The following is a 15,629-nucleotide window of genomic DNA, read 5'->3' as shown; positions in this document are numbered from 1 at the left end:
CTGTATGCGTGTCTCTTGCTGAAAATCTCGCAGAGTGAAACCTAATTGGCCAATTAAAGACAGCCTTCTCTGATTGGTCAATCGTACTGGTTACCCTAGGACACAGTACATGTGTCCATATAATAAAAGAGAAACTTGAGAGATGCCACTATCCCATTTTCCTCGAGACGCTTTTTCCCCATGAGACAGTGGCGCTAACTGGATCCATTTTTCCTACCTAAAGTGATAAGAACGGACTATGAATACGGGTCCTAAGTTCTAAGTCTTTCTCATCTCACGTTACGTCTGTGGCGAATTTGGTGTTGTGTGTGAGATAAACGGTGATTCTCTTTCTCTGGGAATACAAACATGCAAATCGAATAAAGAGCTGTGTTCGCGTTCGCGGACAAATGACTTGGGTGTGATCGCTTGAAATTTAGCAAGGACGTGTACGCGTGTGGGAAAATGTGAACCTTGATGAGGCAGCGGGATTAAACTCATTAAAATAGGAGAGAAAGAGAGGGAAAAAGGGACTTGGGCGGGGTAAAGAGAGACAGCTGCTGTGCCCATCATTTTGATGCCAAGAAAAGACGAAAGAGAAATTGAGAAGGGCTGTGATTTCAGAGTCTTGGCAACGAAACAGTGAAAGGTATGCGCCGATAAAAACGTGCAGTGTTATAATCTTTATACATATATATTTTTTTTTTAATAACACCTTTTTATATTCTATAATATATTTTTTTTTTCTTTCCTGTGGCTGCAAAATTTGCAGCTTTTTTTTCGAAGTGTGCTCTTGTATTATACTTATCTGTAATGTGGTTTTCCTTCATTTTCTTTTCTCCAGAGTTTGTGAATATTCTTTTTATCTCAAATAATAAATGCGATTAAATTGCGGAAAAAAGAGTCAATTATTTTTAAAAAATCTTTTTTCTAAATAAAAAAAAAAACTTTGCAGAGTATGGTATTCATGAATATTTATAGATTTATTTTAGATATTTATGTACGTTTTTCAAATGTTATATGTATAAATGCTATTTTCAATTGTCCTAATCAATTGTTTAAAAAAAATTATTTTTTCAAAGTAATTAAAATTAATAGCATTGTTTATATTTTTAAAGTGGAAACATAGTCGAAATTTGTCTTACAATCAGTTTTGAATGTAATATAATTACTAACTTTTCTAATTATTTTATTATATGTATAATTCATTTTTACAATTTTTTATTAATTTATTTATTAATATTATATTAATTTTTATTTAATTATGTAGTAGTTTATTTTTATAATTTTTTTTTCAAAAAAGTAAGAGATTATCTCAAATTAAATATATTTTAGAAAAAAGACTAAATTAATATTAGAGATATTATATAACTCCGCCATTAGATGGCAGACTCTGTTCTTTTAATCGCATTTGAGTATATTTTCTGAGATGAAATAAATATATTATATTTTGTGTAGAAAGAAAGGAGATGATAAGCATAGAGAATGCAGTGTAGAATGGCAATATCCTTTTATCATTAACAAGGTGCATGGTAGATTTAATCTTAACATGATCTAATCTAATTCTAACTTATACCTTTACTTTTCTAACGAATCATTAACATGTCATCAAGCCAAGTAAAACACAAAAATAGCTAAAATAGTTTGAAAAAATTATATAAATATAAATATACATAAAAGCAAATTTAATATGCTATAAGAAAATTTGTTTTTTCCATTATATAAATAATTACCTGAATTTTATACTTATTTTCTGTTTTATTTACGACAATCTCATAAAATTTAAATTTTATTTTAAATTAAAATTTTTTTCTGAAGTAAAAAATATCTGAGGTTTATGTTACAAGTATTGCACATATAGGAAGTCTTGTAATAAATATACAATGTAAATTATTCAAGGCAAAATGATGAACTGAAAAGGAAACCAAAACGAATGTGATCATGTCCTGATAGGATAGGACTAGAGCAGCAGTTGGTCGAATTTCATATCAAGGGGACGAGAAGTCACCTTATATCTCTCTACGATAGTGTAGAATGGGTGAGTAAATTGTCGAGTTATATGTTTATAACGTCAGATTTTGATTTTTATTTGATTTTGATGAAGACAGGTTGCACTGATGTAATTGATATTAAAAATGGATATTAATTGCAAATTTTTTTTTCTATTTCTGTAAGAATTATATAGTACTACAGTGCAGTTGCGATAATTGAAAGTTATATAATAAATGTGTAAATTCCTGATTTTTCGAATTGTGCGACTTCTTTTGAATTGGACTGGATATACGAAGATAATTTATTTATAGTTGTCAGAAAGATATATAAAAGAATTATTTTTTTCATAGAAATAATGTCCATGAAAGATTGAAATAATTAACAAATAATTCGTTAATGTGTGGAATTTGAATGAAATATTAAGTTTATGATTGCTTGTGTAGAATTTGAAATAGATGTTAAGTATATAATTGTATTAAAATTAAAAAAAGTAGGTATAAACTTAAATTTAATTTTTATGAGTTTGAAAAAAAAAAGAGTTTCAGTGACTTGTTATTTAAAGTCTTTTCCTTTAGTTTAAAAATTTTTTTATTAAATTATTGTACAATTCATCTTTGTTTTCTAACAATAACTAATTAATAAACAGAATTATTCATGTCATTTTTATTTGAGAGAAATATTAGAAATACCTTTTATTTTAAAAACATATTGTTATCCTATAACAATACTTGTAGTAAAATATTCTTTTGTGTAATATGTCCAGTAATTTCGTAATAATATTTCTGTTATGTAAACATTAATCGTAAATTTAATTTGATTTTAGATACACAAGTAGAAATGTCTCGCAACAATGGACCTGGTCTTTATGAGTTCCTTATGGAAGCCGAATTACAGCAATATTATCCTGGCATTCGAGGTAGTTTCATTTGTTTTAATCAGATCTTGTTATATTTTTTTAAATAATAAATTTTTAAGAGATGTATAAAATTAATATTTTAATTGATATGTAATTATAATTAAAGTTTAATATTAAGAAAAAAATTAAATATTATTAAAAAATGATTAAGAAAAAATGTCATCCGTTTAGCTCTTTTACTTATTGTTAGTGGAAATTAAATGAGTAAATTATATATCATGTGCTATTTATATATTTTTAACATCTGTAAAATTTCTATTAAATTATTATATTTTTTAAAAATTTAAAATTATAACTGCTTATTAAAAGAGCCATTTATATTAGGAGACTTGAAGGTGCAAACAACAGCACAATTGAAATATGTAACGGAAGAGGATCTAAACGCAATAGGGATGAGCAAACCAGAAATGCGCCGTCTAAAAAAATACTTCCAGAAGCATTTTCCTCAAAATTACCTTTCCAAGTTTAAGAAGATGCTTTTACCAAAGCGTGAAGAACAAACTCCCGGTGCGCTAAGCATGTTGCCGGAAGAGAGGCAGGACAGACCGTCGATACGCGTACCAAATAAACACATGATCCCAGCAGATGCAATTATTGTGAATAAAGAATTGGGAACAGGAGAATTCGGGGTCGTACAGCAGGGCGTATGGACAAATGATGGAGAAAGAATACAGGTCGCTATCAAATGCCTATCTCGCGAAAGAATGCAAAATAATCCTATAGAATTTCTAAAGGAGGCCGCGATAATGCACGCGATCGATCACGAGCATATCGTGCGGCTATATGGCGTCGTTCTTGACACAAACTCGTTAATGCTTGTAACGGAATTAGCGCCATTACGCTCGTTATTGGAATGCCTCAAGGAACCCAGTTTGCGTGCGAGTTTCCCAGTTTTATCATTGTGCGATTTTGCCGTGCAGATTGCTGATGGAATGCAATATTTAGAGGCAAAAAGACTGATACATCGTGATCTTGCTGCCAGAAACATCCTTGTATTTTCTAAGAATAAAGTCAAGATATCGGATTTCGGATTATCACGCGCACTAGGAGTTGGCAAGGATTATTATCAGACGAATTTTAATGTTAATTTAAAGTTGCCCATCGCGTGGTGTGCACCTGAATGCATATCCTACCTAAAATTCACGTCGGCGAGTGATGTCTGGGCATATGGAGTGACTTTATGGGAAATTTTCAGTTATGGATTTCAACCCTGGGCAGCATTGACCGGTCATCAAATTCTCGAAGCAATAGATGAGCCTAATTTTCAGAGGCTCGAGCAACCTGAGTGTTGTCCAAAGGACTATTTTTCTCTCATGCAGCAATGTTGGCAACATGAATCTCAGAAGAGACCCAAGTTTTCTGAATTGATCAATTTGTTACCTGATTTAAAACCAGAACAAGTTCAAGCAGTCCAAGATAATACTGAACCAAACCAGCTCGCTTATAGACAAAGCGACATAATTACAGTCTTAGATAAAGGCAGTGGCAACAGCTTATGGAAAGGTGTTTTAAATAATGGCAAAACGGGATTCTTTAATCCGGCTCATACGATCGCGTATCTTGGTTCCAATCTGCCTAGCAATAAACCCGGTGAATTTACGCGGGGAGATGGCAAGAATGCTTTCTCCTCACAGCGTAGAAAAATTCGTACAGACATGATATCCTCACCGCAGGGTGATCTCAAGCATACCGGTCATGTGGGTTTAGACGGAGCGTACTTTGGTGATATTAGCTTTCTTGGTGGAAAATATCCGCATCTGCCGCGTCAAGTTGTGACACCATATAAACCTCAGGAGGACGCGACTGATAATTCTCAAAGTTTAAATCAGGATGCAAGAAGTATCGATACGAATAGAGAATCAGCGAGAGATAGTAGAAATGTACAACAGGAAACTCAGAGCAAACACGGTATTGGCATTTGTAATATAATATAAATATTTTTTATTTTATCAAATTATTTGCATATGTATATGCATTTGTGAATGACTTTATTTAATAAACATGCAATATTATTTGTGATTATAATTTCACTAAATACAATTTAGTAACATGTGAATTAGAAAATGAATTTTACGCATAGAACGAAGTATTAATCAAATATTAATTTATATTTTATCTTTCTTACCAACTTTGTGCTACTCTGAAAATACTGACTACATTATCTTGTATGTTTATATAGAGAGCTTATGGTCTGATGCGAGTTCGGAGATATGTCAAGAAAATAACACAAAGAAGCAGTCTAGAACATCCAATATAGGCAGTAACACCGATGTTCTTGAAGCTGATCATGAATACCATGAAATTAGCGATGAAGAAAATCAAGAAAGTCCATTAAGATTTGATAAGACATTGAATTTTGATTTTGGTCCAAGTCTTTTGGCAGAAATGGATCAAATGTTCAGATCATTAGGTAAAAGAGATTGAAAGATATTAAATTGTACAAATAATATTTCTGACACATTATCATGTTTTTTTCATAGGTTCTTCCCCTCCTCCTCCACCGCCTGGTCTTCCTTTGCCCACTGAACACGAATCAAGCAATGTGAGAAACGAATTGAGAGAAATTCAAGCAAAACAATCTAGCAAGAAGAAACAAGCCACCGTGAGTCCAATAAATGTACAGTAATCTTTTATTATTTTTGATTTTTGATCTTTTATTATTTATGATATAATTTATTCAGTATATTTAAAGTTATTATTCTCAGCATTATTTGTTTGTTATTTATTATTTGCAATCTCTTTAGCTATTACTTTGATTTATATTTATACAATATATTTTATTAAGATAAAAGATAGAAAATAAAATCTAACTAGAACTCTTATATGTAGAATTAATGAGTCAAGTTTAGTGCAGCAAAGTCAAGTTTTTATTGCACTATCTTTCTTCATCTGTATTTAATATAATAAATTTGGAAAATCTATTCGTGTTTATAAGATAATATTTATATCTCTCTTTAGAGAGGGAATTGCACAGAAATGTTGATCTACCGTTGATATAACGGAGAGAGTAAACATTTCTCTTGTATCTAGGTGAAACCTATCTCAGCTGCCGATCAGAAAACTCTCTACTCAGCCATTGCTATGGCACAGGAATTGACAGCACGTTCCATGACAGATCTTGAACATCCACCGGAGTCTCCCCGTACACCTGCCAGTCCTTCAAGACGCAGAAAATTCTCTTTTAAGTTGCCACATCAATACAGTCCCAAACCAGATAGACGACATTTTTCTGAAGAAGCTGCCAGTATACCTGACATACAGGTACATAAAACGGTTTTTGTTTTATCGCAGTAATATATTAAAAAGTTTACAAATCAAAGAAATCACAACAAAGGAAGACACAGAAAGAAGTCTCAATGTTTCTATTATACATTTTTACTTAGCATCTAAATTTTTGTTGTAATTTTTACAATTATTAAAAATTGTCCAAAATTATTTGAATTATTCTAGAGTATGGATATTTTAAAACATAGAAATGTTGGAATGGAGCAAGAAATAATGAAAGAAATTTTTAAGTTATTAAGATTTGATATCCTTTAGATTTATTATTTATACTATGGATTGTAGTTATTTTTTCAAGTCGGTCAATATTAGACATAATTCTTCCTTTGTTTTTTAATTAATATTTAACATACTGGAGCAGTAAAGTGTTATACATACACGCCATTACACTTTTGACATATTTAATACATAATTAAATATTAAATATCGAGAATACGATAAATTACAATCAAACTATTTATAAATAGAGCAAGATACACTATTATTTTGGATATGATAGGAATACAATAGACTTAAATATTACACATACAAATACAGATACAGTTCCATAATTAGTGGTACAATCAGGAAAGTAAATAAATAAAAAAATTACAGTTAAAAATTCAGAATAAAATTTTTGTGTGTAAAAGTTTTATTTTCAAGAAAGTTAACTTTAAAAATTAAGATGTTGATAGGATATTGTCTTTAATTTTTTAACTTAAATAATTTCTAATAACTTTGTAATATACATCAAACTTCTTTAATTGGTTATTAAAATATATAAAAAGATACATTTTTTATTGAAAAAATAAAATTTATCTAAATATTTTATACATAATTTTTTTTTAGTATAATTTAAATTATTTTAAATTATTTTATTGAAAACTGTGCTTTTACATTTATATATTATATTTATATTTTATATTTATATATTATTAGCCACTGTTATAAAATATGAACAGAAATATATGACAAAAGATATAATAAAATATCATTCAACTTAAAAAAAATATAGATTATTAATTCTCTCTTCAAATTTTAAAGTTAATTTTCTCTAAAACAAACAATTTTATATGAAAAAATTTTGTTCTTTATATTTGGCTTGTTTTTTCTTTGTTGATTCTTTTCTGGTTGTACTAATTATACGAAATCTTGTATATACATCCATTATACATACATATTTTAATATTATTTAAAACAATTTTAATACTGTTATGGAACAAAGTTAATTCCTGCTGTCACATAAGATAAAAAAATAGGTATATATTATATCAATCAAAACTATATATTATTTACTTTGAAATTGATTCATTATATCTTTAGTTTCTTAATCTAGTGCTTATTTACTTATAACATGACTAATCTCGATTTTTCTCTTATCCTTTTCCTCTCTCATTACTTCTCATTAATTTCTGTATATTTTGATTATGTATAATTTAACCTCTATCTAATTTTTAATCGCATCACAAATCAAATTTTATTTATTTTTGGTGATAAATGCAAACTCCAAATATTTTTGCCAACTATTAAACTTCATATGTGTGTGTGTCCTATGTTTTGTATGCGATATATCTGCATGCATTATGCATGCACTTGATTTGTTAAAATATTTTTGTCATTTTTTATTTATTTTCCTGCACGTTGTTTTTAAATTTTTATGTATGTTGCGTAAAGTGGTTATGTTCAAGCCTGCAATCGCTCTCATCTACGGTATCTAGCATAGAGTCCTTTGGTGCACCATCGACCTTGAAACTTCCTTTATGGGATAAAGCATCGGCAGAATTCTGTTTTGCGAAATCGAGGGAACTCTTGACAAAACCAAGTGCCTGGGCCTCATACATGGACATTGATTTGGATGCACATATTTTAGATAATCAGATGACGAAACAAAATCTAGTCAAATCTACCGAGTTCTTGAAGAAGGAAAATAAAAAGAATCACTTGAACTGTGAGAGCGTGGCTGATCTCGAAACCAAGTCGAATATCCGACATCAGAATGGTAAGATCTTCAATATGGAGAACTCAACGTACGATTTACCATGCGAGATAAAAAGAGTGTCCACCAGCTATGTTGAACGTTATTTCGAACAACCCAAGTATTGTGATGATGAAGCTATTCTAGAAGGTGCCAACGAGAAAATGGGGCATTTTGGGGAAGAGAAATTGGATAAGTACGATAAGCTTAATAATCTAGAACAGCCTAATAGGCCACCGTATTATTCGAATGCTCTGGAACAGAGCTCGTCGGTTGGAGGTAGATCGAATCAAGCGTTACAGAATAAGCTAAACAATTGCGATTTACAATTAAAAAATAATATCGCACATGTCGAAACATGGCCCGATGAAAATTTTGATATTTTAAAGGAAAAAATGGCAAACTTAGAATCACCTCGTAATAAGCCGAAAAAGTTTGATGTAGTAAAAGACAAGACAAAGAATTTTGATCTCGGCACGCGACCGAAGATACCCGTTGCCTTCACCGAGTCCACGAAGATGAACATCACGGAATTCAAAAAGATTGATTTTCCCAAGTCTAGAAATGCGAAAATGTCTTTTATGCCTAGAAATACGAATCAAGATGCAACGAATAAGATGTACGGTTCGTCGGATAATATTAAAACAAGCTCAAAAACGGATGGTTCAGATAGTCCAAGGGGCAATATAGAGGCGGTAAAAATAAACATACAAAACTTTCGCAAGATTGAACAGAATCAGAATGGTCACGAAGGCTTTCCGTTTGTGATATCTAATAATCCTCTATTTATCGCCGAATCAGAAAAGAAGGAATCTCCTATTTATAGCAGTTCCGAGAGCTTGCGAGTGAATTTTCAGCGTCTGAGACGGAAATCCGACGCCGAAGCTAGTCAAGTAGAACTAAATAGTAAGCTTTTAGCAGAGAAATATCAACGTGAAGTCTCTGGATTAGAGTGTGTCAAAAACTATCTGGATTCTAAAAAAGCTCAGGGTTTGAATTTGGGTTTGGGTAAGCTAACCCAAAATATGATACAGTTAGGTAAGAATATCGCTCAAAACTCGAGGAACTTGGAAACAGCCTCGTCGAGGTCACTCGCTTCTAATATGAGAAACCTGGATTTGTCCACGTCATCCCATTCACCGCTGCGAAGTTTAAATATACCGATTCAGAAACCCAAGCATCTGGACCTGAATATACCATTACAAAGTCAACCATCGATCAACGCAAAGTTAAGTTTGATGCAAAAAGCGAATCTGCCGACAAGTCCCACTATGCATCAACACATTCTGGAGCCGCCGAAATTATATCAAAATGATCCCGTCAGAAAAGAACTACCGAAACAAGATACGCTTCCAGAAAAGCTTCCCAGCGCTGTTAATGTCTATCGACATAGAACGTCATCTTTATCAGAAAATAGAAAACCAGTAAAGAACATACGCAGATCCTTTCATCCCAAAAACGATTCCAGCGAGGACTCGGACTCAGTTTCGCACTCAGAAATGGACATTAGAAGTCGTCTGCGTTATAAACGCAGACACAAGAGAGTTCCGCATAATTTACGTTTAAATTTTAAATACAAGGCCCCGTTTCTGCATCCGGATTCCGCTAAGGGATTCTCTGCGGTTGAGCTTTGCGGGAAATCGCCGCCGCCGTCGACGAGCTTTTTAAACTCTCTGTCACCGCCGTTTTCTTCCAAGAACAATCTACTTTCTTGGCCGGAAAGCGCGCCGAGCTCGAGCTTGACGTTTACTAGTAATTCTGATTTCGACTCGGATACCAGCTCCGAATATCCAGAGTTCACGAATGACGTTCTGACATTTCCTCCATCGCCGGCTCCTTAAAGTTCGAAAGGCAAATTTATAACTTTAGCCTCGATCAATCTGGCTATAGCTTTTTTATATATCGAGCCACAACAATTTCGCAGAGTGTTTAGAAAGATCGTTATGTAACGAATGCATGCTAGTTATATTAACTTGTAGATTAAAAAATCCGAGGGTTAAACTATAGATTGGTTTTGTTTAAAGCTATTATAATTTATTTTTTATATAATTAAAATTATTTTATTTTATTTAAGACACATTCTGCCAACATATCGATGAAGCGAGTGTGAAGATTTATCAAAGTTTTATAGTCGATTTTAAAGTTATCGAGAGACCGAAGATATTTTCTCTTCATTTTAATACTCACTTCTTACTCTTATTCCAATGTCACATACATAGAATGAAAATGTTGCGTGCTTTGTTTTTCACTTCTTTTCTTGTTATTACATAACAAATGTGAAAAATTGGAAAAATAGTGGAAAGAAAAAAAAATCTTTAAAGAAAAACAGCTATTGTTAAGGAACTCAGAATAGAGGCTCTCTTAGAATACAGATTTCCCGTATTTTGATATGGTTTTTATGGGAGTCTGACGGTTTTTTTTGTAGGTCTTTTGAATTTTAATTTCAGAGAAGGAAAGTGATAACAGGAAAGTAATCGAGAAAATGCAATAAGCGAGCGAGCATTTATCTTTGATCGAAAAATTGAAAATGCTGTTAAAAAGAACAATTTTCCGTAGGCATTAGAGACCTACAAAAAACCCACATACACAACACGCGCACGCATACGCATATACACGCACAAACATGTACATATGCGTACATGTATATATATATATATAGCATACAAGCATATAAATAAGCATACGCATATATGCGGATTAATATATATGATATAATTAATTGTGAAGATGTACGTACGTACAGTATTGTCTAAAGCAACATTTTACCAGGGTTGGAAAATAATATTGCCGTTAACGTTAGTTATTTTTTTTTTTTTTTTAATATATAAATTTCATTTTGTATTGAAAAAGCAATTTTATTACATTTTTTTTGTAACGAATAACAAATTTCAATAGTTATTTTTCAAATCTACCTGCCATGATACTTTATATTGATAATAATGTCAAAGTTATATCAGTTTGTTGTTGTATTTTAATATAAACGAAATGTCTAAATGTATTTTATAGAATTTTTGAGTTACTTTTTTAAACCAGTATGACGACTAACGGTAATGAATTACTTTTATAAAGTAACTTTTCCAACCCTGCGTTTTATATATGCATGATTGCATGTCATACTAACCATTGGATAATATTAATATATACTGGGATACTTTGGATGCCTTTACACGTTTCTAGCAATTGTATTTGAAGAATTGATACAAAGTTGTAGTAGATCGGTTAACTGCCATTAGTTTTTACACAAATAAAATTTGTACATTTTATACACACATTTACATATTTTTGAATAATTGCAATTTTTTGGAACAGAGGAAGCAGAATTTTTAAACTAACAATAAGATATATACATTTCATCAATAAACTACCTGGTTTTTATTAAACTTTATTTAAGATTTAAATGAAAATAAAAGATAAAAAAGATAATTAAATTTCTTTATATCTGAAATATTTATATTTTTTATGTTTAATATTATCTTAAAATATTTTTTTATTAGGAAACTGAATATATATTTGTAAAAAATAATTATTTTTTTTTAATCATTGAATGTCTAAAAACTATAATGACTTAAAGTAATACAGTCGTACTTCTGTATTTGTTACAGCATACAATTTATTGCTTTATACATATTATTCTTTATTGCTTCACATTTGTTATTTAACGCATATATATTGGAATCAAAATGTTCTGTGTATTATTCTGAATAGATGCGTACATAATCAAGTGGCAAGTGTGAAGTAGCAGAAAGAAGTGCAAGAGAAGAAATAGTGAAAGAAAATGAGCAAACAGGGTATTTCTATAGAAATGGTAAAACTGTAAAAGCATATTATATGCACATCGTAAGAGTGAAAAGGAACTGTCAAAACTTGGAAGACCATTTCCAGACCTCTACGTTCATTTGATATTTTTTTTATTCTTATATTTTTATTCTTATAACGAATAAAATATGTCTATAAAGTTTGCCCATTTAATTTAGAAACGCTCTGTAAAAAAAGAACAATATAGAAATTTGACTGTATTTACTTATTTCATATTAATTTGAAAAATTAAGATAATTCAAAATAATCATAATTTTTTTTTTTTTTTAATTAATATAAAAAATTGTTATAATTTATCTTTAAAAGTAAAAAATTAAGTCGCTATCGTATAAATCATGTGTAAGAAAACGCATTAAATGTATTTTTTTATTGCACTAAACACTGTAACGAGTATCAGGTATTGCCGTTGATCTCTTAATAGTTGAGTCTTATCCGAGGTAGTTGGTATACAATATCAAAGATGAAGAGAGAGAGAGAGAGAGAGAGAGAGAGAAAATGAGACTGAAAGATAGAGAAATGATAGAAATGTGCGTGCATGCGCGAGAGAGAAAGCGAGTGAGAGAGTTTATTTAGCATTTCCATATCCACACATAGTTTCCGTCGATTTTCTTATTTTTGTTTAATTTTATTTCTTCTCTCCTCGTATCTATCCCCTCCCGCGACATGTTCAGGCTACTCTGTCGGAAGAAGCCAAGGAAGTGTACAACAGCTTGGTGGAGACGCCGACAATGGAGAGCCCTGGAGACACGAACCCGTTGCGCATGTTACGCTCTGGGTTACCTATAGTGAGGCCTAGAATTCGCGGAAACAAGCATGCCACCCTAACTCATCCGATGTCATCGGAGGATGCGGCCACCGAGCATGCCTTTCACGTCGAGATGCATCACAGCGGGGCGAAGACTCTGCCTAAGGTTCGCGCATCTCCTCCGCTTCACACAATCCTGTCTCTGCCACAATCGCGCATCCTCGAGAGACATCACTCCACCTTGGAAATAGAGAACAATCAGAATCAGAATAATGTCGACGAGAACCCGATACCTTTGCCACCTAGAGATCGCTCCAAAACGCTTCAGCCCAAGTCCAGCTTACCGCGGCATCAGAGGAAACATCCCCTGATCATACCTGGTGGTGGTGTCACTAGAACGTTGGCTAAGATGGCAGTGACCACGTCGCCTACGGAGGATCAAGTAGATGGACATTTCGCGTTACAAAATGTCAATTCACCGATTGCCGGAACCTCGTTACAGGATAATTATCCTCTAGAAGATTCTATTAATGGGTGAGTCTCAATGATTTTATAAAAAATTTTAATGAAGTTTTTGCATCTTTAAATTTTAAGAATTATGATGTTATAATGCATGATGTAATATTTTATACTTAAAAAAATGTAACATATTCATGTGCCAAAAATTATAATTATAGTGGTTTAATAATCTATGGATAATCATTTATTTACATTTAGTATATATGACATGTAATTCAATGAATATTTTAACTTTTAGCCCAGAAGAGTTCGAACAACGCATAGATTTTGAGCTAGCCGCGCTGGATTCTTTACCCACCGAAGAAAATCGATTTCGACGATGTAGCGTGATCTCGGAAGATCTGTTGGAATTTTCGGACAATTTAATCGACTGCAGCGACGTATCGGATCAAAATGTTTCGGAAACGAACAATGCCGAGCAATCAAGTAATTCATTAAGTGACAATTTACGCAAGAAAGTTAGCATCGAATCAAAATCCATAAAAACTTCTGCGTCCCAAGCACAAGAGAGTATAGAAACGGATTCAAGTCGAAATCCAACATCAACTAATTCTGCAAGACCGAAAGATTGGAATAAAATGGATTCCTTGCCAGCTGGAACGCAACTTCCTATGATGCATCAACACACTTTACTAAACTATCCATCACAAACGAATCACGCGTATGCAGAAGAAATCTCTTCCAAGTTTGAAACTGTCCAATGCGAGGAACCGTTAATATATATCAGTTCGAATAACGATTTCCATTCGACCCCTGTTTCAAAGGTCTATCTCTTATCCAACGAAAAGACATCGAGCCACGTGAGCGACCTATCGCGACAGTCGGATCATGTCTCTTGCGAGGATTTGTTAGAGTTTGCCTGCGATGGACCGAATACGCGAAGAACGCGTGGACCCCACAACGGAGAGCAGTCTGATGAAGTACGGATCATGATGAAAGTACTGCACGAGCAGTCAACCCCGGAATCCTGCATTGCCGCATTGAATGTCACCGAATGGGACGTTTTGGCAGCAATCAAGTTGGAGCGGCTGCAAGGGCTTCTTAAAAAAGAAAATAATTTTGTTGGTCTTGAAGATTGCAAAGTGATGCTGAATCAGTGCGGTGGTGACGTAGTTAAAGCGGCCGCCTTATTGCGAAGCACGGAAGATACTGCTGCGGTTTAGATTTTGATCAATTATCGTAAAAAGCAATAATTTATAGGAGATATATAAAGATTGATTAAACAGTTTTGAGATTATACCTTTTGAATCTGATTCTATTTTTACGATATTATGAAAACATTTTTCTTTTCGAAATATCTTCTCTTTTGCAATCTTACAGTTCAAAAAATACATATTTCTATTTATAAGCTTTAATATTAATATTAATATTAATTTTAAAAAACCTTTCTTTAATGGCTAATATTTATGTTTTACGAATATACAAATTATAACAAAACATCTTTTTCTATTTGAACTAACATTTGGCTGATTGAGGCTAACAGCTGGGAATAAGTATTGTTCACCAAGATACATGCATAGTATGATTATAAATTTTACAAATAGGTAAAATTTATTTCGAGTTATTTGTCACATGCTTGTTCCAAATAATTTTCTAACGACAATTGCTATTGTTATGCAGATATATATATATATTTAACTTATACATTATATTTTAATATCAATTATAAGCAACAAAAATATAGCATATTAAATAGAAAGTATGATAGATATGATAGTTTTATACATTACGGAACGAAATAAAACTATCTGTCTATCTGTCTCTCTATCTATATCTATCTATTTACATATCTACATATCTATCTACCTATCTGCCTATCCATTTAGCTGCTCGTCTATTTACATATAAGTTTCATTGTTTAGCTGTCTATCTGTTTAGCTACCTATTTATTTAGAAAGATATAGAAAAAGAAAGAGGACGTTTGTGTATTAAAACTTCTTAATTTTATATAAAAGGTATAATCTTAAAACTTTTAAATTAATCTTCACATGTATCAATTTTCAAAATTGATCTCATTGATGAAAAATTTATTATAAAAATCTGTTTTTAACATTCTTGGTTACAGAAATGAAAATATGAATTGGAAATATGTTTAAAAAAAAATTATTTAAATTGTTTAAATATGTATATAGAAACATTTAATATGGAGCTTTAAATTTGACTGAGAGAGAAGAAAGAATTAAGCAAAATGTTAAGTTGAATCGAGTCATATACATTTTTTATATATATTTCCTTAATAGTAATTAATGCAAAGAGAAACAAAGAGAGCGAAAAGGAAGAAGAAAGAGAGATCCTTGACAAATTTTTTATAAAATTTTCTTTATATGTAGAAGTGTAAGTGAGAAGTAAACAGGTGTTTTTGACAGATGCTTTATATTATCTAGAAATTTTTCAAGATTAAACATTAATTAATATTAATATATCAT

The 15,629-nt window shown here is 31.7% G+C and overlaps 1 protein-coding gene across 4 annotated transcripts; it reads left to right on the top strand.

Moving 5' to 3' along the window:
• Nucleotides 1-15,290, top strand: Ack-like (activated Cdc42 kinase-like). 4 transcript variants are annotated; one of them, XM_072904093.1, is made up of 9 exons: nucleotides 51-628; nucleotides 1,879-2,017; nucleotides 2,795-2,887; nucleotides 3,212-4,795; nucleotides 5,067-5,297; nucleotides 5,368-5,504; nucleotides 5,918-6,148; nucleotides 12,611-13,218; nucleotides 13,442-15,290. In XM_072904093.1, exons 2-9 carry the CDS (start codon nucleotides 2,014-2,016, stop codon nucleotides 14,364-14,366), a joined length of 3,813 nt encoding a protein of 1,270 aa, XP_072760194.1. In that variant the 5' UTR covers nucleotides 51-628; nucleotides 1,879-2,013; the 3' UTR covers nucleotides 14,367-15,290. The 4 variants fall into 4 exon arrangements, with proteins under 4 accessions (XP_072760193.1, XP_072760192.1, XP_072760191.1 ...); XM_072904091.1 differs by lacking the exons at nucleotides 12,611-13,218; nucleotides 13,442-15,290 and adding an exon at nucleotides 7,823-11,110 and having other exon boundaries at nucleotides 7-628; nucleotides 5,368-5,489; XM_072904090.1 differs by lacking the exons at nucleotides 12,611-13,218; nucleotides 13,442-15,290 and adding an exon at nucleotides 7,823-11,110 and having other exon boundaries at nucleotides 7-628.
• The last annotated feature ends 339 nt before the right edge of the window (nucleotides 15,291-15,629 follow it).

This window comes from Anoplolepis gracilipes, chromosome 13 (genome assembly GCF_047496725.1).
Source record: "Anoplolepis gracilipes chromosome 13, ASM4749672v1, whole genome shotgun sequence".
In the NCBI taxonomy this organism is placed as follows: domain Eukaryota; kingdom Metazoa; phylum Arthropoda; class Insecta; order Hymenoptera; family Formicidae; genus Anoplolepis; species Anoplolepis gracilipes.
The sequence above is the reverse complement of the archived record's forward strand: the minus strand, read 5'-3'. Positions and strand labels throughout refer to the sequence as shown.